Source organism: Amblyraja radiata, chromosome 10 (assembly GCF_010909765.2).
Source record: "Amblyraja radiata isolate CabotCenter1 chromosome 10, sAmbRad1.1.pri, whole genome shotgun sequence".
Lineage (NCBI taxonomy): Eukaryota > Metazoa > Chordata > Chondrichthyes > Rajiformes > Rajidae > Amblyraja > Amblyraja radiata.
The window spans coordinates 42,886,142-42,909,738 of NC_045965.1; the positions used below are offsets into that span (position 1 = coordinate 42,886,142).

The following is a 23,597-nucleotide window of genomic DNA, read 5'->3' on the forward strand; positions in this document are numbered from 1 at the left end:
ACATATAAGTAAGAAATAAATATAATCATGGGTTTGCAGATTTGGAACATGGAAGCACATTACAGGAATCCTATGGGAATGAAAACTGCTAAAAATGTACAAGTGTCGTTGAAACTTGGTTGTCTCGATTATTTTGAATCCTATCAATTTACATGAGCACTTCAAGTGTGCAAAGCTAAAAGCTTTCTGTTGGTAGGTGTAGGAGGGTGACCACGGTAAGGGCTGCATACTTTGATTAAGGCCAATGATAGAACCCCCCAAATTAATGGCACAGCTGGAGAGATGGCTGAAAAATAGAAATGGGAAACTATAAACTTTATGGGCGGCATGGTGGCGCTGCGCCAGAGACCCGGGTTCGATCCCGACTTCGGGTGCTGTCTGTACGGAGTTTGTACGATCTGCCCGTGACCGCGCATGGGTTTCCTCCGAGATCTTCGGTTTCCTCCTGCACTCCAAAGACGTACAGGTCAGTAGGTTATTTGGCTTGGTGTATGTAAACTTGTCCCTAGTGTGTGGAGAATGGTGTTAATGCGTTGGGATCGCTGGTCAACGTGGATTCGGTGGGCCAAAGGACCTGTTTCTGCACCGTATCTCTAAACTAAACTAGAAGTACTGGGATCGTCAGGATGCAGCAAGAAGTATGCTGAAAGAAACCATGCATGTAAAATAAATGCGTAGGAAGGAACTGCAAATGCTGGTTTAAACCAAAGCCTCTCCTGCTGAGTTACTCCAGCATTTCATGTCTATCTATGAATGTAAAAGAGCTGCAGATAGCCATCGATGTCAATACTTCTGATGAACCATGTGGGTTGAAGAAAGGTGAGAATATGTTAGAACATTGGATATGAGGAAATGTTGAATGGCATATCTTGGGAACTGCAGAATGTGAATGTGACCTTAAACTTTATAACTCTCTGTGGAATAGAATGACAGAAATTCAAGCTTACATGGATTTTTTTGAAGCAGTTAACAAACTAATTAAAAGGATTAAAATAATTAATTACCAGATTTGTACATTGGGACAGTTTAATACAAAAGCAGAGAGGGGTGGTGAATATATACAAAGAAATTAGTTACTTTTGGACAGCGTATTTTAAAACGAATGATAGGCTCATTAAAAAAAAACATATTTACTGGCCCCTGGAGACAGCGTTTTGTTCAGGCCGCCGCCACGGACAGGATGCGCTCGGTCACCGTAGGGCTACTCCCCGCTCACCAGCTGCCACTTCTTCCTTTGCTTTGTCCGCTTGACCTCCACCGCCTCCTCCATCTCCCGTTGCTCTGTCCACTCGGCCTAAACCAAGGGTTTACTGTACATACTTAGCATGTGAGAAATTCGTTCAGGAGTGGGATGACAGCAAGAAGATGATGTTCTTCAAGCTGGTAAGATGTGTTTTCAAGCATTTGTACTTTCTGCCCAATGGGAGAAGGGGAGAAAGGCTGACCAGGATGTGAATTGTCTTTGATTATGTAATATAAGATGTCAATATGGATTATGCAGTAGGCTTGAGAAGTTATTTTCCTCAGAGAGGAGGTGTTAAGAGATTTTAAACTGGCATTTTCATAGTGATTTTTGAAGAGTAAATAAAACTCTTCCAGTGGCAGAAAGGTATGATCAGGGAATAAAGTGTTGGAAGAAACTGCAGATGCTGGTTTAAACCAAAGATAGACACAAAAAGCTGCAATAACTCAGCGGGACAGACAGCATCTCTGGAGAGAAGGAATGGGTGACGTTTTGGGTTGAGACCCTTCTTCAGAGAATAAATATGGGGTGATTGGAATGTAGTGACATTGAGAAATGTCATTTAATCTGAAATGCACTATTTCAAAAGGAGTTGGAAGAGGGATCAACTGTAACCTCCAGAAATGAATTGGGTTTGAAAGTATTTATTCTTCTGTGGAAACAGCACATGGGAGCATAAGTAATTGGATAGATTTTAGTTCCAAAATGTAGCACATGCACGAAAGCTACTGTATCACCATCAGCACCATATTATTCCAACTTGTCCCCTCTAGAAGGTCACATCCAACCATATTTCCTTCCTTTGTAGATTTATTCCATGTGCTACATTACTGGTGAGATTAGTGAAGATACAAGCTGACAAGAACCTCCAACATATTGAGACGGACAAGGTGCCCAAAATTGAATGGACTAAACTTGGCCTTTTTCAGCCGAGGCCAAACTATGAAGATAAAGTATACTATTCGGACAAGGCCAGTCCAACCACAGGTGAAAATGATCTTTACCATGCCATGGTTAACAGGTGAGTTGACTGAAAGCTATTAACCGATGTATTACAAAGAAAACCTTCTTACTAAACATGTCAGCACATTTTCTGATAGGTGACATTAGCATCAATAAAGCAGATTTTCAGGTTAATCTTCAGAGATTTATCTTATTATTTCTCTAAGTATAGTGACGCTCATTTTATTGTTTGTTTGCCATATGAAATACATACAGCGCCCTCCATAATGTTTGGGACAAAGACTCATCATTTATTTATTTACCTCTGTACTCCACAATTTGAGATTTGTAATAGAATAAAAATCACACGTGGTTAAAGTGCACATTGTCAGATTTTAATAAAGGCAAATTTTATATGTTTTGGTTTCACCATGTGGTAATTACAGCAGTGTTTATACATAGTCCCCCCCTGTCCCCCCCCCCCCCCCCCCCCACATTTCAGGGCACCATAATGTTTGGGACACAGCAATGTTATGTAAATGAAAGTAGAAACATAGAAAATAGGTGCTGGAGTAGGCCATTCAATATGATCATGGCTGATCATTCAACTCAGTATCCTGTACCTGCCTTCTCTCCATACCCCCTGATCCCTTTAGCCACAAGGACCACATCTAACTCCCTCTTAAATATAGCCAATGAACTGGCCTCAACTACCTTCTGTGGCAGAGAATTCCAGAGATTCACCACTCTCTGTGTGAAAAATGTTTTTCTCATCTCGGTCCTAAACGATTTCCCCCTTATCCTTAAACTGTGACCACTTGTTCTGGACTTCCCCAACATCGGGAACAATCTTCCTGCATCTAGCCTGTCCAACCCCTTAAGAATTTTGTAAGTTTCTATAAGATCCCCCCTCAATCTTCTAAATTCTAGCGAATACAAGGCGAGTCTATCCAGTCTTTCTTCATATGAAAGTCCTGACATCCCAGGAATCAGTCTGGTGAACCTTCTCTGTACTCCCTCTATGGCAAGTAGTCATATTTAGTATTTTGTTGCATATTCTTTGCATGCAATGACTGCTTGAAGTCTGCGATTCATGGACATCACCAGTTGCTGGGTGTCTTCTTTGGTGATGCTCTGCCAGGCCTGTATTGCAGCCATCTTTAGTTTATGCTTGTTTTGGGGGCTACTCTCCTTCAGTTTTCTCTTCAGTATATAAAAGGCATGCTCAATTGGGTGCAGATCGGTTGATTGACTTCGCCACTCAAGAATTTACCATTTTTTAGCTTTGAAAAACTCCTTTGTTGCTTCAGCAGTATGTTTGGGATCATTGTCTTGCTGTAGAATGAACCACCGCCAATGAGTTTTGAGGCATTTGAGCAGATAGGATGTGTCTATACACTTCAAAATCCATAATGCTACTACCATCAGCAATTGTATCATCAATGAAGAAAAGTGAGCCAGTACCTTCAGCAGCCATACATGCCCAGGCCATAACATCCACACCACCGTGTTTCACAGATGTGGTGGTATGCTTTGGATCTAGGGGAATTCCTTCGCTCTTGCAATCACTCTGATATATGTTAATCTGCGTCTCATGTCCACAAGACCTTTTTCCAGAACTGTGGTTGCTCTTAAGTACTTCTTGGCAAACTGTAACCTGGCCATCCTATTTTAGCAACTAACCAGTGGTTTGCATCTTGCAGTGTAGCCTCTGTATTACTGATCATGAAGTCTTCTGTCAAGTCAAGAGTCAAGAGAGTTTATTGTCATGTGTCCCAGATAGGGCAATAAAATTCTTGCTTGCTGCAGCACAACAGAATATTGTAGGCATAAATACAGATCAGATCAGTGTGCCCATATACCATACAATATATATATATATACACACATAAATAAACAGATAAAGTGCAATAGGCTGTTATAGTTCAGAGTTTGTTTGAAGTTGTGTTTAATAGTCTAATGGCTTTGGAGAAGAAGCTGATCCTGAACCTGGATGTTGCAGATTTCAGGCTCCTGTATCTTCTACCTGATGGCAGCGGAGAGATGAGTGTGTGGCCAAGATGGTGTGCGTCCTTGATGATGCTGGCAGCCTTTTTGAGGCAGCGACTGCGATAGATCCCCTCGATGGAAGGGAGGTCAGAGCCGATGATGGACTGGGCAGTGTTTACAACTTTTTGCAACCTCAGGGAGTGATGCTTTGCTGACATTTGAGGTGCCTCCTGATTTCGCCTTGTAGGAGGTGATTGCATTCAAGCCCCGCCACAGTTGCCGAATATCCGTCTCATCCTCCAGCTTGGAGCACCTTTTTGGTGGCTATACCAAGATCGTATCTGGACTTCTTGTAGACCTCTGGGATCTCCAGACCTGAATGCCCGGGATCATTGTCAAATAATCCCAGGCACAGTGGTCATTGGCAAATCCACACCTGACTCCTGAAGAATGTTTCAGATCTGTCAGTCAGTTGTTTGGGGATTTTTCTTTATTATAGAGAGAATTCTGTCATCAGCTGTGGAGATCTTCCTTGGCCTGCCAGTCCCTTTGTGATTAGTGAACTCACCAGTGCTTTCTTTCTTCTTAATGATGTTCCAAACAGTTGATTTTGGTCAGCCTAAGGTTTGGCTGATGTCTCTTACAGTTTTATTCTTGTTTCTCACTCATAATGGCTTCTTTGACTTTCATTGGCTCAACTTTCATCCTCACGTTGATAAACAGCAATAAAAGTTTCCAAAGGTGATAGGAAGACTAGTTGCTGAGAGTTCTCTTATACCTGCATTAAGGAAGCATTTAAACATACCTGAGCAATTACAAATATCTGAAAAGCCATGTGTCCCAAACATTATGGTGCGCTGAAATGGGGGGGGGGGGGGGGGGGGGGGGGGGGTACTCCACAATCTCAAATTGTGGAGTACTTTGTTCCAAACATTATGGAGGGCACTGTGATTGTCTAATTTGAAAAAAAAATGATGGAATAGACATTTTCTCATATGCACTTAAACTATACAATTTGGAACATTCATTGTTGTGGTCTAATTTCAAAATTGAGTTCTATTCACTTCAATGTGTTTGAAAAGTACCACAGCTGGTACAAATAACAATGTGACCAAGGATAATTTATATTCCATTATGCCTTTTATCAAAAAAAGGATTAAATACCAAGATATAATTATTTTTCTGTTGCCTTTCTAACATTTCTAACTCAGCCAAGCTCACTTCTGGCTTCAGTAACAGTATATTATATTATTTGCCCTTCGCAATTAAGTAATATTGATTTCAAAAATCCTACGGCTTGTGACTGCAGCGATCTTTACGTTGTCGTGAGAAGTTATAAAGTTTGGTTGGGAAAATATATCTTTCAGTTTTCAGTTCTGATAGAAGATCCATATCCAAGTATTAATCAGCTCGGATTTCAGATTTTTTAAATCATATTTTTAAATCTAGATTTCTATGTTGATCATTGATGTACATTTTAAGGTATCATGTCATAAGTGATGAGGGCAGAATTAGGCCATTCAATCATGGCTGATCTATCTCTCCCTCCTAACCCCATTCTCCTGCCTTCTCCCCATAACCCCTGACACCCATACTAATCACTTATTTATTTATCACTGTTTCAAACTCCCGCTTCCTTTGCCCCTGAAAAGATTGTTTCTTGAATGGTCTATTCTCAAAGTATTGAATAAGATTAATTAACCCTCAAAAGAGTTTTCTTTGTGACACACTTGTTGGGTCTTTTTCAAAGATCTTTTGTTTCAGTTCGAGAAATTGCTCCAATGATAGCTGGCACCAAAGTACAAGACTTTAGGACAGATACAGAACTTGAAAACTGGATATACATGAAACTTTCAAAACTGGTGGATGATAAACCAGTGACTTTCAACTTGACCTATATAAGCAGATACCTCACCACATTTGGCATCAAGGTATGGTAAGATTAACAGTTATTGATCTATCAATTGAAAGCAGTAAAACCATTATAGGAGTTTTGGAGAAAAATATATAAAAATTGGACTGCCACGAGGCTGCTCTATCTGATGCCAAGCATTTGATGGTCCAATGTTCAAGTATATCTGACTTTCCATAAGGACTGGGGTAGATTTGCCAGGTCATGTGCTTGTACCATTGGGGTTCTTGGGATCTACTTACTCACAAGTGTCCCAAGCAGTAACACTGTGCTTGAGATATTTACACTCTCTTTTGGTCTCCAATTCTGGCACAATAGTTTTGTTTATTGCACTGTCACACATGGTCCAGTGCTAATCTATTTAATTTGCTTAGGCCTGAATAGTATGGTCATTGTAGCATACTCTAATATCTCATCACCTAAACACTGCATCTCATGTTGCCTCCTTTTCATGGCTCCATTTATTTTGTTCAAAGGGAAACAAAATGCTTTAATCTTCAACTTGATTATTTAGTCCTTCAGTATGGAAATAAACCTATTGGCCCAGAGTTTGTGCTAGGTATCAAGCATCTATTTACATTAATCCTATGATAATCCCGTTCTATTGTCTCTGCATTCACATATAATTCCCCCTTTACTCCTCCCACCAACAGATTCTACCCTCATCTACACATAAAGGTTAATTTACTGTGGCTGATTAACCTTCAAGCCCCATTCAGAGAATGCATGCCATGAGAAAATATGCAGAGTTCACACTGACAGAAAAATTAAATTGGTCTACTGTACTGGTGATTTTGAACTTTAACTTTGAAATCTATCTTTATTTATTTTCTTGCATAGCGATTTTTTCCTTATTTACTTTGCAGGTATCTGTGGACAGAGCCAGAAATGTACCTTGGAGTAACTTTACGTTAGCTCTTGCTTCATTCAATCCACCAGGCGCTTACTATTATGGTAGCCCTTGGGCTAAATATGATCACCCAGTTTTCATAGAAAACATAGATTTCAACAGTCTGCAAAAATGCCCAATGTGGTTGGATAATTTTAAGGTAATATACATTAAGGTTTTAGTGCATGCATTGTAGACTATTTTTCAACCTAGAACTATTACCGGAGTCACATTAGGAACTTACAAGTGGTGTTGTTCCTAAGTGCTTGTTGCCGTTGATCCCTCCCACTAAGAAACACATGTAATTGGGAGGTGCTATTGGAGCAGCCTCGGAGCATAACTGCAGTGTATCAACTCACTGTGGATAGTTTGCATTGCTGGTCGAGGGAATATATGCTTAGGGTGGTGGATTTAACATAGGGATACCTCGTTCTGGCTTTGCTGTATAGCTGGTTCTTGGTCAATGGTGACTTGCAGGATAGGGTGAGATCTGGCTGAGAGCAATGTTAATGAATGTCAAAGATGGCAAGATATTCACCTGGCTGAGGAGCTACAAATGGTATTGGACATTGCACAATCAAAACATCCCCACTTCTGACCTGGACGTTCACTGCCAGACATTTGATTGTGCAGGTTGAAGGAAGGCAGGAATTGATTTCAAGGGCGGATTTCAGAAACAATTGGTTCTAGGATGCTTCTCTATGCTGCCAAAAGTTTTCCAATAAAATGTCTTATATCTGCAGTCATTTCCAAGACGAGTTTACAACAAGTACCTCACCTTGATTGTTCATCTTTATGAAGTTGCTGTCTCCCCATCCCCAGTGGAGGCTGAGGCACTTAAGTATGAAATTAAGGACCAGGTCTGGACTGCCTTCCAGGTGTTTTCTAAAGGTTACTGTCACACAGCAATTTATCAACTACCACTGTATCAAGGAGCTCCCACTCAGGTATGAATATGTATATATTTGGTGACATACACAAGCTTGTATTCGGTGTTACATTTCCTAGCCGTATTCATGTTTGACCCCCTGGAACCAACCTCACTCCCAAAGCGAGGGATATTATAGGATTAGTATAATAGACCTATATTTTCCTCTTGCAATCAACTTGAAATGAGTGCTAATTATACAAGTTTGGGGGAATCAGTCCAGCTTCAATCTAACACTGAAGAAATTCATCTTAGGTTTACAATTTAACAGCAATAATTGATGTGTGGTCCAATATTCAATTCCTTTGCCTGGAATGGATCAGAACACCAAGGGCTTATAATAGATGGCCAAAGTAATACCATTAACAACATAAGGGGAATTTCTTCCATTCAAAATCTAAAAAAACCTAACTCTTTCTTTCACGCAGGATGCCTTGGCTGCTTTAGCAAGGGGAGAATGCCCAAGTGTTCTGGATGATCTTGTTCAGAAGAATACTGTAAGTGACAATGGAAAAAATAAGGAATACTTTGTTTGAAATGCAACCCTCTTAAATATGTTTTCTTGTGTAGATTTTTCAGATGAAAGGTGCATCAGTGCTAGTCAGTATTGCAGATGGAAGGAGGGATGAAGAGCTGGCAAGATATTCTGAACAAGTAAGCATTATGCAGAGCAACATCTCCCTTCACTACTCCTCCCCAGCAATAGAGCATTTAAAAGATTACCGTTCTTATGCAGATAATGTACAATGGTTATTACTTGACCTCCAGTCAGTAACGTGCAGAAAAATTCTATTGTATTACTATTTTAAAACGAGGCTCGTAATGCTAATGTAGATATTAAGTATTAATCTTTTGCTTTATAAAGTTAACATAAACAGGACATTCATCTGTCAGCTTATTGCCATTTAAATGATGGATCATAAATCCATCTAGCACCTAATCATAATTTCTAATTTGGAAATAATCAGTGCATCTCCTATCATTCATGACATGAGTTATACACAAGAACAATGTTTGTTCTAATTTTTTTTCTTAAAGCATATTAATAGGTCATATTTGTCATCTGAACTCTTGGAACCGTATGAGCCAGAACCTAGCAATATGTTCCTGAGGCAGCTGATTCCTGCTGGCCTGTCTGTGGAAGACTTTAAAAGACAATTATCACAGAGATTCAGAGAGGTATGTACATTAAAATTAGAAATCTTATTTATATGAAAGTTGGAGATGTTCCATTCATTTATGTTCTGCCATTACTGAACAGGCATGATGTCCAAACATGTCAAATCTGGGTTGTATTTGACAGACAGAATCAAAGCATCAAGCACACAAAACGTGTATCATTCCCAACTGAATGTTGCTGATTCAGATCCATAATGGGCAAAGCCAACGTATTTAAACATTTCTCAGGAGTTCAGAAATAAGATGTATTGAATCAAGTTTATCTCAAATCTAGTTACGCAAGAAATCGCCACACTTGCTATGTTGCCAAGACACTGTTCTTATAGCTGATGTTAGTGGTGTGCCAGACTGACCAAGCCTGAACAATTCTCTTGGCAATTTTTGCACCTCTAACTCATGCCACAAGACCATCACCTAATTTATTGCTCACTTTCACAATTGCCATCTGCACATTTGAAAAAAAATCACTTTATAACAATTGTACCCACACATTCATTCCAGAGGATGTCTAGGTTAAAGCTTCCAACCAAAATAGGTGATGTATTGTCATTTCCATATGTGATGGAAATGAAACAACTGACTCTAGTTAAATCTGAACTGAGATGATTAAGAGCCACTCATTATTATACAATTCCTTGGTGGTGAACTACCCCATTCATAGGGGGACCTAGAACTAAACACCATTCCAATATTTCCAACTCAATTTGAACTCCCATTCTAAAATCTCAATCATGAGTATTGATTATGTGGAGTACTCTCACCTGCAGTATCCAGCTCAATGGCTGGTCAACTATCTACCAGATTATTTTCCTGACCAATATCAGTTTAAGAGTGTCATGTATCACTTCACGGTGGGTATAAAACAGTAGTGTCTACTTTAAAACCTTTAAGTTGTTGTTTTTGTCAACTGTCTTAAGCCTAGCTGGGCTGTCATTACTCAGATCACAAATCTACTCAGTCTTTGCAACATTGTCACCCACAAGAAACCTATTATCTATTATTCTGCTCATTTTGCATCCTTCAAACTTGAAAACATTTAGTATCACTACCCTACAATCAACAATTACACCGACCTTTGCAGAGGTCCCCTGGTGAGCAATTGTTAACAGAACCAGGTGCCACACGGGGCAAAACCAAGTCATACCTCATCCACAACCTCCAAGTTAGAGTATGAAACAAGGCCCTGCAAGTCAATGACCATTGAGAGAATCTAATAAATGACCTTGTTATTCCAAAAGGTATACCAGAGTCCCCACCATCTCAAGGTGGGTGGGGGGGTGCTATTGCAGAGTCCCTGCTTAATATACCACAATTCCAGTGTACAACCTTCCAACATCTAAAAGAATTTCCACCATCTACACAGCAGGAGTCATCTGTGGAACTGTCCCCACTTGCCCTCAGGAATGCAGCCTGCTTGTTTGACTAGCCATTTTGAACACATTTCCTCCTTCACCAGTGCAGTGGCTGAAGAATACAACATCTGCAAACTGCATTGTCATTTCTCAGCCTTTTCTTGCAATCTCTATCATCAGATGTTGAAGGGTATGCATAGCTTCACTAGATCTGAAGTGGTTTAAAGTAGTTCACCTCCTTCAGGAGCATTTGGTGATGGTTATTGCTGGTGTATTTCATGATAATCATTGCTGTCAAGACCAGCATGTAAGTCCATCTCAAATACATTTTATGCTCTGGGATAGAAAATCAAAATTTGCAACCATAAATGATGAAACTAATTTCTATTTTAAACTAACTTTTTTGAACAATGCCACCTAATTTGAGATTAGAAGGGAAACGTTCAATGTTTAGTTAGCTGTGAAAGCAGTAGTTTATTTTTTTAAATTCTGACATTCACAAACATCTAGTAGATAATTCCACAGTTATAATCAAGTAAATGGAGACATTGTCCCTGTGGCAGTTCAATTATTATTTCCCTACTGCAAGTGGAGAATCCAATCTGTTGTGATTTAATACACCAGATTCTAATGGCACACTTATGGAATAAACAGAACAGTTAACAATAACCTTGGAACTTTCCAATTCCCACACTTCCAAAAGCTGCTTTTAATTAGTTCACAGACATGAGAACAGAGTAGCTGCTGCTAATTTCCCACTGTAGTGAAATGGACAGTATTGTTTGACATCAATATCCGATGTACGAAGGTTCCCAACCCAAAATGTCACTTATCCATGTTAATCAATGATGCTGCCTGACTTGAGTTACTTCAGCAGTTTTTGGAAACTGAAACCTGTAATTCCTTGTTTTTCATTCAACAAAATTCATTCTGCAAGTCAAAAATTATTTTGTGCTTTAATTTTAACATCTCAAATGTCAAGTGTGCTATCATTTCTCACCCATCATATCAACTACCCTAAAAATTCTATTCCATCCCAAAAATGGTGAGGGGAAATTAAGCAATCTGCTTGCCTAACAGATGGAGCTGCCAAGTGCAAGCAGGTTTATTTGCCATTTTCATCCTTGAGTAATAGTCACCCATTATGTCCATGCAAGTGTCCCAAATTCAAGAACCATTCAAATATTCTTTATGCAACTACTATTAGCAAGTTGACAAGAGGAAAAGGGAGTAAATGAATGACAAGTACACTGGAGGGATCCAATAGCCAACTAATAGTCTCAAAAACCTTAGTACCAGGAAGTTTTAAATTATGCAGTTCCACAACTGTTGGGATTAGCCATAAGTATTTTCCCTCCTGACATGAGAAACAAAAATCAGATCATTGAATGATTCATACCCAATTAAGCTGGCTGCCCAGGGTTAGTTTACTTTAGGAAATTGTAGTTTTATCAACATGGCAAGCTATTATATTCTTCCTAACAGATTTGAATTTTACAGCTCGTGTCAAGTTGAAGACAAAGTCCCTGGTTCATATCCAAGAACAAGTGACAAAATCCTTTCTGCACAAGTCAGCAAGAAACCAATCCGATAGTATTGCACAATTTATGCTGCTTTCAACTAACTACAATGCAAGGGGTTTCAAGACAAATCCTCCAACTATTCATAAACTGAAGCGAAAGGTAAAACTGCAGTCAAAACCTGTCTGCAAAATATAACCAAAGGTGGATTTAAATTACAAGGCTAAATAAACCTGAAGATTAAAGATTTGAACATATTACTTTTAATCCTTTGGAAAATGAGGCAGTTGTACTGGAATCTTATAGGCATTTGGGTTGAGCAGGTTCGGACAGTTCAAATTCTATTACAATGATTGGAGTAGAGACTGGTGAATCAGGGGCTCTATGATAGCCAGTAAGCAAGTGGATGCAGTTATGCAGAAGATCTAGCTTTAAAAATCACAACTGTACACCTCCCTGTTCAATCAAAGGAGCAGAATAAACAGTGCTTAAGAATAAGCAACTTGGAGTTTTATCAACTCAAAATTAAAACACCTGGCATGCACAATAGGCTACCATACACTGAGAAATGAAACTACAAGCACAACTTTTGGAATTTGTAACTGCTAAAAATTTTGGCTGTGACATTTTGTCTGTACAATGAAAATAATACACAAAATGTCAGCTCTAATTTAAAGGTAGTAATTTCAATTTTGTAAAAATCATTAAATAAAAACCAAGCCATACTGGTTTTCCTTTGTAATTTGTTTGCAGCCTTAATGTTAGAATTCAACCGCAAGATTTACATTAAATAGCTTGTTGGTATTTTGAAACATTTGATCGCAAACTGAAATTCAGGTGCATGATAATGCCATTATCCTCTACCAATTTTAGAATTAAGTATTGGTTTGCCTGGACCTTTTTACTGGATTTCCACAACCCAATATATCACTGGACAAATGCAGTTGCAACTACCTGTAGCATCACTGATTTACTAAAATCAGAAAAGATACTGTGCCAGTAGATGTTCTGCACTCATATTATGGGCCATGGCAGCAAAACAAAAGTTTGTACCCAAAAACCACGAGACCTAAAATTTGCAAATGACATCTTTATTGAATATTTCCACAATGTTACAAAAAGTTCCAAAAGCCAATCAAAAAATACATTATATACAAAAACAGTCATGTGGTAGAGTATGACAGCCATCTAAATATTAACTAGTACTCTGAGCTTCTGGATCAGATTTCTTTGGGGAAGTAATTTCTTCAGACTGAAAAAGGGAGAGAAAAAGCAGTTAACTATTTTGCACTAGATTGAGATCGCACAAGCTTCACATGTTTTATCAGTTTACAAACTATTGCTAATCTAACTGTAATTGCCGATTACATATCCCATTTTCCACTTTAAAATAAAAAGTTTGTACTTGCCATGACATTGATTAATCGAGAATCAAAGGCAAAATTCCCCTTTTGGTGTACACAAGTGACTCACGTGGAAAGAAAAATGCTATGGGGTGCAAGGATCTTTTCCATTTAGAATACATGCACCTTGCAGATCCATTTTAGTAAAGGGCACTATCAATTCTCCAGCAGAATTCCAGGAACTTAAATTAAAAGACCCATTTCTTGGTAAATATACGATGGTTCAATATTTTATGTAGCTTGTAGGAGTAGCAGTTGTGCTTTTGATTAACATTCCTGCTACAAATTCTGCCACTGTAGTACTGAGTCAGATACAAGCACCTCACATTTTATGTTTTTTTGTGCTTTTGAAATAATGGATTTGTTCTTTTAATACCAAAGCCTGATTTATGTGCCTGGATTTTCAGAATAATGCATTCAAATTTGCTGATGACAGCATTGTCATGTATATGTTTAATTGCCGTTTTAAGCACGTAACCCCCCCCCCCCCCAAGTAAAACACATTGTGACTGTACCATCTTTGAGATAAAGACTTAAATTTAAGACCCAGTGCATCATTGTTTCACACGAGTAAAGTTGTTTTGTCTTGGCCAATATTTGTTTTGAAAATGGTTGATTTTCAGATTAGATCTTAATCACAAAACGAAAGAATTTGCAAGGCAATCAATTTATGGACAGCAAACATCATTTCAATTACATTCAGTGGATTTTATGAGAAAGGGAAGATAGGGAAGATAGTTTGGAAACCAAATGGATACAAAATAACTCACTTCCATTTTCTCAGGAACTCCATTCCTATTGTGGGCTGCATCACCACATCCACCATTCACAGAAGACTCCTCTTGCTTGGCTTTTTTAGGGTCCTTATTGTCCCTCTCATTGTCTTCTGGTTTCCTCTGTAATGAGGACTTTAAAATTTTAAATACTTTTTACTTAAACATGCTATGCACATCAATAATACAAAATGTGATTGAAGATTTCAAGAGTTAGATTTAGCTCTTAGCGCTAAAGGAATCAAGGGAAATGGGGAAGCAGCAGGAACGGGGTAGTGATTTCAGATGATCAGCCATAATCATATTGAATGGTCATCGAAGGACCGAATAGTCCTTCAATCTACACCTATTTTTCTGTTTTTCTAAGATGAATAAAAGAAAAACTTTTTTTTTGCATTTGTCAGTACCATGGCTTTCCAAATTTTATACACAACAAAGAAAAGGTCTACAATTTCAAAAGTTAACCATGCTACCATTCAGTTAGCTTCTGTCAAATATTTATTTTGAGCAATTTCATACACTATTTGTGATAGTATGGAGAATGTTAAATTGGGCAGAACACCAGGTGGCGCCAACAATCTGTCTGTCCTTTCTTTGTTATTTTTAGTACGTGTTAAAAGTATGTTTTATTGTTCCTTGGTTTGTTTGATGTGGGGGCTTGGAGGAAACATTTTTTCAATCTCTTACCTTGACGGAGGTGTGATTTTTTCCCCAAATCTCTGTCCCCACTGCGGCCTAACATTGTGGAGTTGGCGGCCTCTGCTGGAGACAGACCCGGCGCTCCGGGCGCGGGAGTTTGTGAACTTTAACATCGCGGACCTTGTGATCCCTTTGCCGGGGATCGAAGCTCCAACCACGGGGCCTGTGGACTTTAACATCGTGAAGCTCGCAATCTCTGGTAAGAAGAGGCCGATTCGGCAGCTCTATGCCACGGAGAGTTTCAACTGCCCCGAAGCAAGAGTTTCGATCACCCCGACGGGGCTTCGATCGTCGGCTGCGGAGGCATTGATCGCCCCGACTGCGGAAGGTTTGACTGCCCCGACCGCGGGAGAACAAAGAGGAAGAAGATTGAACTTTATTGCCTTCCATCATAGTGAGGAATGTGGATAACCCTGTAGTGGATGTTTATGTTAACTTTATGTGTTAGTGTGTCTTGTTGCTTTTCACTTAGTATGGCTGCATGGTAAATCAAATTTCACTGCACCTTAATTGGTACATGCAACAATAATCTGACCTTGAAACCTTAAGGTATAAAAAGTTGTGAATTTATGGAAATCACTGCCACAGAAGGCAGTGGAGGCCGATTCACTGGATGCATTCAAAAGAAAGTTAGATAGAGCTCTTAGGGCTAGCAGAATGAAGGGATATGGGCCGAAGGCAGGAACAGGGCACTGATTGTGGATAATCAGCCATGATCACATTGAATGGCAGTGCTTGCTCGAGGAGCCAAATGGCCTACTCCTGCTCCTATTGTCCATGTATATCTATATAAATCAGAACCATCCAATCATTTAAGTACTAGTAACAATTCCATTTCATCCTACTAACCAGTTGAGCTCAGACAGAAAAATCAATACTTCAAAGCCACCTTTATGGAACTGAAAGAACTCTTGGCTTACCTCAGCAGGAATGAATCTTCCCTGCCAAACGTTGAGCAATGATCCCGACTTGATAACAGTTCAAATGTAATCAGAATCTTAAACTTATTAGCACAATTTGCACTCACATAAAATGAACAAATGTATTATAAAGGTTAAAGAACTGCTTTTATTTTTTTTAAATGGCAAGAAACTGCACTCCTCCCCCATACTCACTGACAAACCCTCCTGAAGAACCTTTGAAAACTAATTAGTGAATATTTAACTGATCAAACTGGCTGACCCAGCTCTAATTCTCAGATAACTTAGTGTTAGTTTCCACAGTTCATATAACACAAACCAAGGCACAGCAAAGTCACCACAAATCCAAACAGACTAGTTCAAAGAATAAACTTACCTTTTTCCTTACTAAATGAGAGATGTTAGATACAGAACTTGAGCTTGAGGCAGGAGTTTCATCAGTTTTTCCAGTCAGTACCTACAAAAAAATTCAGGCAATTAATAACAGAACCCAACCTAAAGCATTGCACATTTCCAGTGACGATCAGTTATAACATTTAGATGCTATAGCACTGTTAGTCATGTTCTGTCTTCAAAAAGCAGGTGTCAGAGGTTAAGGGGAGAAGGCAGCAGAATGGGGTTAGGAGGGAGAGATAGACCAGCCATGATGGAATGACAGAGTAGACTTGATGGTCCGAATGGTCTAATTCTACTCCCATCTCTTATCTTATGAAAGCAAGTGTTCTGAACTAAAATAGTGAACCAAGGTATGGTTCAAGAGAAAATGCAATATCTACAATTTATGAGCAAATGGTATTAAAAAAATACACTAGAAACAAAAAGCAGAGTATGAAGTCAAAGTACTATTGGGACATAGGCAAAATGGTTAAAAAATGTACATGATATTGCAAGGATTACCTGGCAAAGGTCTAAATAAAGTTGTTTAAATGTTGAGCAAAACAGGCCCTGCAGTCCATATCAGTGCCAACTATGCCTAAACTGTACATTATCCAGATCTCTATACCCTATTAACATGTCTAGATGCCTGTTGAATGTTATGTTGATGATGGATTGCATCCCCTAGCAGCACATTCCAGGCAACTAACACTGAAAATACTTGTCTTTCAAACTTTCCTTCTCGCCTTAAAGCTATGACCTCCAGCATTTGGCATTTCCACCTTAGGGGAAAAAATGGATCGCCTACAGTAGCCAAATCCCAATTTTATACATTTAGTTGCCCCCAAGCCTCCGGCATCCATAAAAACTAAAGTTTGTCCATCCTCATTTAAGTCAATGCCCTCTAATCCAGGAAACATCCAGATTAACCTCCACAGCACCCTCTCCAATGCTTCCTATAATGTGGTAACCAAAACTGTATACATATTCTAAATGCAGCCTAATCAAGGTTTTGTACAGCTACAACATGACTTCCTGACTTTTGTACTCAATGCCCTAAATTAAAGCTTGCTGCATCAATCCACTTGTCTTGTCCCTTTATGGAGTCTGCAGGATTCTTATGCAGAGAACACATCCAAGAACCATGTAGAGTTTGGTCGCCAACCATAAAGATGGCAGCAATGTTCCTTGAACAAAATAAGATCCTGCAGATTGTTCCGTGTCCTTACAGATTGTTCAAACACAAAGGTAGAAAATGAACACATTTTTAATTTGAGAGAATCCAGGTTGTAACACCAGAGTACCATATACAATGATGGAAAATGTATTTAGAATTATTTTAATTTGAGAGAATCCAGGTTGTAACACCAGAGTACCATATACAATGATGGAAAATGTATTTAGAATTCCAGTGAGCGAAACAAATAGTTCAGATGCTTACATGCATAGTTAAGTACAAGTTGTTCAAGAAAAGCAAGATTTGCTTTAGGAAGAAAACAGAATGAGAGAAGATTGAAGTGCAAAGATCACAGACCAATTGGAATACAAGCAGTCTCTACACTCTGGATAATCTTGTTACCAAATATGCTCATCTTTGAATCAAAAATTAATTGGCTTGTGACACTTGCAACACCCACCCTCACTCTCACTGGAACATTTAATCTGAAGAACGAGCCTTTGAAAAGCTTCAAATCATCAAACTCTCAATCTTGAAGGCCCTACTAGTTAATTAACATACACTGACCAAAGTTTCCTGAAAAGCTTTGGTTGCTTTTCCATCCTTGGATTCTTCTGCATCCTCAATTTTTGCCTTTATTTCTGGCAATAGTTCTTTAAGTTCTTCAATTTCTTGTTTATCTTCAGAAACTGCATCATTATCTTTTGCTGGAGATTTGCCCTTCTCTTCTGCTTTTTCAATCCTTTCCATTAACATAGCTGCAGACAGAGTAAAAAATCTTATCAATAGAACTTCTCAATTTTGAATGATTGATAGCTATAAATTAATCATTCGAAATACACCAATATTAAGCTCCTAAACTTATTAGGCCAAAACTTTACACCAACTCAACTTTTCTGTCCCAAATGATACAAAGTGCTGGAATAACTCAGGTCAGGCAGTATCTCTGCTATTCAGCCTGTTGCTATCTGCCTCAGTGCATCTCCCCTATCAGAAATCTCAACACCCGCCATCCACAATACTCTCATCAGGGGCACCGAACAATTGGCAGCCCCGCCAAAAGTCTGTATGCTTTTCCGTCTTTTTTTAAAAAGTTTTTAATGTGTTTTAAAAGTCTGTGTAAATGTTCTCTGGCTTGTTTTATGTGGGGGGAGGGGGTTGGGGGAAACTTTTCAGTTTCTTACCTTGCCGGAGATGCGATTATTTTCCGGATCGCATTCTCCGGTCGCTCAGCGGCCAAACATCGATCGAGCTGGAGGCCTCCTCGGACTGTTCTCTCAACAGGGCAATTTCATCCCTAAACATCCAATGTACCCATCTTGCATCCAGAACCAAAACTGTATATACTCGTTCTAGCAGAGTCTGCGTGGAGTTTACAAATTCCTTGCGACATGTGATTTACCTCCAAGTTTCCTCATCCCAAAGATGTGCTTTGTAGGTTAATTAGCTTCTAAAATTGCCATAAATGTAGAGAGCCTGACAATAAACTCTTGAATCTTGAGCATATGAGAAAGTGTGATAACAATTAATGTGAACAGGTGATCAATGGTCAGTGTGGATTAAAGAGTCCGTTTTATTTGCTACATCTCCAAACCAAACCGAAACTGACACATAAAATTTGCCTAATCTTTTATTTTACTATTTGCCTTTCCCCAATCATAATGTAGAACTTTAACTTGTATGCAAAGGTATCAAGATATCTACAATTTGTCTCACTTTTAAATCGTTCAGATTTTCCATTCCTACCCTTTATCTATTTTATATTCAGTGAACTTGGAACACTATTCCAAACCAGACTACAACAGGCAACCAAGCATGATTTTCATGCAAATTACACCCAGACTTCCTGTCAAACACTATGCATGCCTATATTGTTCAAAGCTGAAGGCTCCAGAATCTTCCTGGATCAAACTTCAAATATCCCTTGTCTATTGCCCACTCTATTGTCCTTAATACTTTCTCTTCATATTTTCTTTCACGGTAACTAAGCTTCAAATTTGAACAATCTCAGTCAAGTTTGGATTCATACCAAAAAAATCTTTAAAAGAGCAAGTCAAGCCCATTTCCCACAATATAAATTTCAAAACAACAACTCAAATTCAAATTATAGAACAATTGAATCATAATCTAATTTTAGTTTCTTATCTTTCCACACAATTCCTTCATTCCTATTATTCTGATATATCAAAATGTCAACAGTGTTCAAACAGTCAAGCTCATTCCAAACAAGTGGCAGCCAGTACATTGCATTCACCTCACCAAGGTAGCAACACAGTTATCCATACAGGATGGCATTCAAATCTCGCCTGCCTTTGACAACAGGATTAGTTTCAAAAAAATGGTATTTTACTCACACAATCTTTTCTCTATAACACTGAAAGACTCTTTGAAGTGTTTGAGAGAAGAATCATGTTGATCATCAAAACTGTATGCCAGCCCCAGTTGGTAATGGGTCTCTGCTAGTAGTCGGTTATGTGGACCAAGGTGCTTTTGCTGAATGTTCAGACATTCATTAAAATCCTCAATGGCCTGTATATAGTTCTCTGAAATAGAAAAAGATCCGTTACTTATTTTATCCAAAACCATACACAATCAGAAAAGTTGTATTTGACATTTAACAACTTACCAGATTCTATTCCCACTTCACCCAGTTTGAGATAAGCCTGTGCTGCGCAGAGTTGTATTTCTTTGGCTTCTTGTCTATAAATGTGAACAAACCTAGATCCAGTCATGTAGATTACAAGATAGTACTGACTTGACCAACTCAAGTATTCAATTCCCATTTAAAATAAGAAATTTAACATTTCAATATTGTGCCAAATACTGAAAATTTACCTTTTGAAGATGACTTTTGCCAATTCAAGCATTTCCCAGGCCAACTGTAAGTTATCAACCTCTTCACTTTCGCCATCCTGCAATAAACAGTTGGCTTACCAGAAAAATACTAGATTAAAATCTTAGTTGGTGTTTGAAGGAAGGGCATCAAACTTACCTTTTCCGCACTGTCTACATTATCATCTTCAGCTTCACAAGTATCTGCTGCACAGGTACCTGGAATTTAACAGAGTTAGGATGTAGATTTAAAATGTTGTTGCTAATAGGAATTGGTACTTTGTATTGCTGGTTAGACACAAGTCCCCTCACTGTGCACATTAAATGTAATAACCAGACTTTGTTTACCACCCATAATTTTTGTCCAAGTTTGAAGTGCCAAATACCATGTTGTTAGTGCCCTGTACCACACCAGTCACTGGAAATATTACTGACCAATCCTGAATCCACTCCAGTTTTGTAAAATTGTGATACTTAACTATGTAACTATGTGCAGCAGGCAGTGAAGAAAGTGAATGGTATGTTAGCATTCATAGCAAAAGGATTTGAGTATAGGTGCAGGGAGGTTCTACTGCAGCTGTACAGGGTCTTGGTGAGACCACACCTGGAGTATTGCATAGTTTTGGTCTCCTAATCTGAGGAAGGACATTCTTGCCATAGAGGGAGTACAGAGAAGGTTCACCAGACTGATTCCTGGGATGGCAGGACTTTCATATGAAGAAAGACTGGATAGACTCGGCTTGTACTCGCTAGAATTTAGAAGATTGAGGGGGGATCTTATAGAAACTTACAAAATTCTTAAGGGGTTGGACAGGCTAGATGCAAGAAGATTGTTCCTGATGTTGGGGAAGACCAGAAAAAGGGGTCACAGTTTAAGGATAAAGGGGAAATCTTTTAGGACTGAGATGAGAAAAACATTTTTTTACAGAGTGGTGAATCTCTGGAATTCTCTGCCACAGAATGTAGTTGAGGCCAGTTCATTGGCTATATTTAAGAGGGAGTTAGATGTGGCCCTTGTGGCTAAAGGGATCAGGAGGTATGGAGAGAAAGCAGGTACAGGATACTGAGTTGGATGATCAGCCATGATCATATTGAATGGCGGTGCAGGCTCGAAGGGCCGAATGGCCTACTCCTGCACTTATTTTCTATGTTTCTATGTAACCCATTCAGCAAATGTCCCCTGAAATTTAAATCTTTCATTACTTCACAAATGATCTTTAGTCTTTAATCAATTTAAAATGTGCATTAATGTTCAGTTGAAGCTACTTGTTATAGCCCTTTTCCATCATGATTCAATGCATTACACAAAATGTTTTTTAAATGGAAAAAATAATAATACCTGCGGTAATATTACCAGTGATTGGTGCCAAAGTTTGCAACTCCCATGAAACCAGTTTTATACCAAGTGAATAGTAAAAGTTTAAAAACACTTTCAGGCATGCTTTTCATAGTGTAGTGCAAGTGGACAATGTACCAAATGCTTAGAGCATTTGGATACCTGCACCCATTAAGTGGCTACCAAGACAGGCATTTATGAAGTTCTATGCCAATTTAACTGCCAATTGTTAATCAGACCTTGTCCTCTAGATTATACCTTCACCCTCTTCTATTGGTTCCTCACAGCCTGGGTTTCCACCTTGTTCACCATCAATCTTCTCAACCGAGACTTTTTCTTCACTGTCAGCATATATCAGATTTGCTTGTGCTGGTTTCTCAGCTTTGTCCTGATCATCCTCAATGTCTTTTTGCAAGGGAAGAGATATTTTTCCTTCTTGTTCAATTTTGCCAACACTTTCCAGTGATGCATCAGCAGTTGCATTCTCACCCTCCTCTGGTACAGTAACCTCTTCACCAGTAATGGTTTTATCCTCCAGGATTTTCTTCACATCCTCCTTGGCACCATCACCACTCTTCTGATGGGAATCTTCTACATCCATTGGTTCATTTTTATCATCTTCATCACAATCACCTAATATTTCAGTTTCCATCCCCTTTTCACTTACAGCTGTACAGGAATCTACTGCAGGATAGTTGACTTTAGTTTTCTCTGGACTCGTTGGTTCTTCATGGACTACATCCTGATCACTAGACACATTTTCAGTTGGTATCTTGGTTTCTGTTGGCTTATCCTCTTCTTCAGCCAATGCTGCATACACCTGTTCCCTCAATTCCTCCCTCTCTTTTTCTATACACATTAAGGGAAAAATACAAAATTGGAGTTCCCAATGCTGGTATCAATGATGCAGTCATTTTGATTTTAAAAAAAATATTGCTACAATTGAAAAGTTGCATAATAGGGAAAAACTATGTAGAATGAAAGGTTTAAAGATGTGTCAAATTAAGGGAGACGTAGGTAATCAATCTTGGCAATTCCATCTCCATTTTTGCACGGGTTCATCTAACAGAAATTAAGTCAAAACTTTAATTCTAAATCCAAATCAATGCAACATTAAACTTATCATACCAAGTGACTAAATTCCAAATGCAATTTGGCAAGGATAGGAAAAAGAACAAAGATATGGAATTCTACATTATCACTAGTAAAAATCTGAAAATATTCCCATAATTCCATTACCATTTTAATGGCCAATTGTCCCATTGTTTCAGTTTAAACCAAACTGACCACAAATTTGGAGTGTGTCTCGTCTGAAGAAGGGTCTCGACCCGAAACATCGCCCGTTCTTTCTCTCCAGAGATGCTGCCTGTCCCCGAGTTACTCCAGTTTGTGTCCATCCTCAGTTTAAACTAGCATCTGCAGTTCCCTCCAACACACTCTTTTTAAAAACTGAATTTTACGTCAAAAGCCATAGAAATAGAAATAGCTCTTCCGGTGGCTGCTATGAAGCAGTGAAGGCAGCTGCACTGAGCTCTCCTCCAGACAAATCGTGTTTAAAGTCAACTCCCATGCCAGGATCGGGTTAAAAAATCTTATCAGGTTTGCTGAACGTCGAGGGTACTGACTCCATCAAACAGTACCGGTGGATTTGGGATTTAAAACGATCTTATCGTAAAAACTGGATGAGAAAGAGAAGAGGTCAGAGAGGACCCAAGAAGACTACAATCAGTTTCCAGCTCCAAAAAGCTCTGGATGAGCTTGAAACCACCCCGGAACTCACTTTTGAAAGTCTGGAAGAGGAGCTGGAACCTCAACAACCTACAAGCGATATGGCTGCGAGAAGTGATACAAAGGAGAAAGAAATGAAAAGCTGGGAAGAAACGGTAAGAGCTAATATTCTTAAAGACATTACTAAAGTTCTTCAGAAGCAATTTGCCAAAATGAATTCTACAATTCAGAACAACTTCTCCACTATGGAGGGCAATCTTTCTAAGAAAATTGATAATAGCTGCGGAGAAGTAAAAGAGCTTTATGTAGCCCTGAACCAGCAGTTTAAAGATTTGGAGTCCAGGACTGCGAAGGAATTGGAAAGTATGCAGAAAGATTATAACAATAAACATGACACCCT

At 38.9% G+C, this 23,597-nt stretch overlaps 2 protein-coding genes across 4 annotated transcripts in view; one reads left to right on the forward strand and one right to left on the reverse strand.

The window, feature by feature from the left end:
- The first annotated feature begins 5,995 nt into the window (after nt 1-5,995).
- Nucleotides 5,996-12,793, forward strand: LOC116977850. 2 transcript variants are annotated; one of them, XM_033028686.1, is made up of 7 exons: nt 5,996-6,105; nt 6,953-7,135; nt 7,719-7,922; nt 8,332-8,400; nt 8,474-8,557; nt 8,942-9,082; nt 11,935-12,793. In XM_033028686.1, exons 1-7 carry the CDS (start codon nt 6,019-6,021, stop codon nt 11,947-11,949), a joined length of 783 nt encoding a protein of 260 aa, XP_032884577.1. In that variant the 5' UTR covers nt 5,996-6,018; the 3' UTR covers nt 11,950-12,793. The 2 variants fall into 2 exon arrangements, with proteins under 2 accessions (XP_032884577.1, XP_032884576.1); XM_033028685.1 differs by lacking the exon at nt 11,935-12,793 and having other exon boundaries at nt 8,942-9,144.
- A 234-nt stretch (nt 12,794-13,027) lies between these two features.
- Nucleotides 13,028-23,597, reverse strand: part of LOC116977849 (nuclear autoantigenic sperm protein) — a 35,974-nt gene continuing 25,404 nt past the window's right edge. Inside the window, exons 5-13 of one of the 2 annotated variants that reach the window (XM_033028684.1) lie at nt 21,728-22,318; nt 20,294-20,352; nt 20,137-20,213; nt 19,928-20,001; nt 19,656-19,844; nt 17,869-18,059; nt 16,126-16,206; nt 14,128-14,253; nt 13,028-13,206 (exon numbers count right to left, since the gene is read on the reverse strand). In XM_033028684.1, coding sequence (XP_032884575.1) covers nt 13,150-13,206; nt 14,128-14,253; nt 16,126-16,206; nt 17,869-18,059; nt 19,656-19,844; nt 19,928-20,001; nt 20,137-20,213; nt 20,294-20,352; nt 21,728-22,318 — 1,445 coding nt within the window. In that variant the 3' untranslated portion in view covers nt 13,028-13,149. Of the gene's footprint in view, nt 13,207-14,127; nt 14,266-16,125; nt 16,207-17,868; nt 18,060-19,655; nt 19,845-19,927; nt 20,002-20,136; nt 20,214-20,293; nt 20,353-21,727; nt 22,319-23,597 lie in introns of both variants that reach the window. The other variant, XM_033028683.1, reaches the window with a different exon arrangement.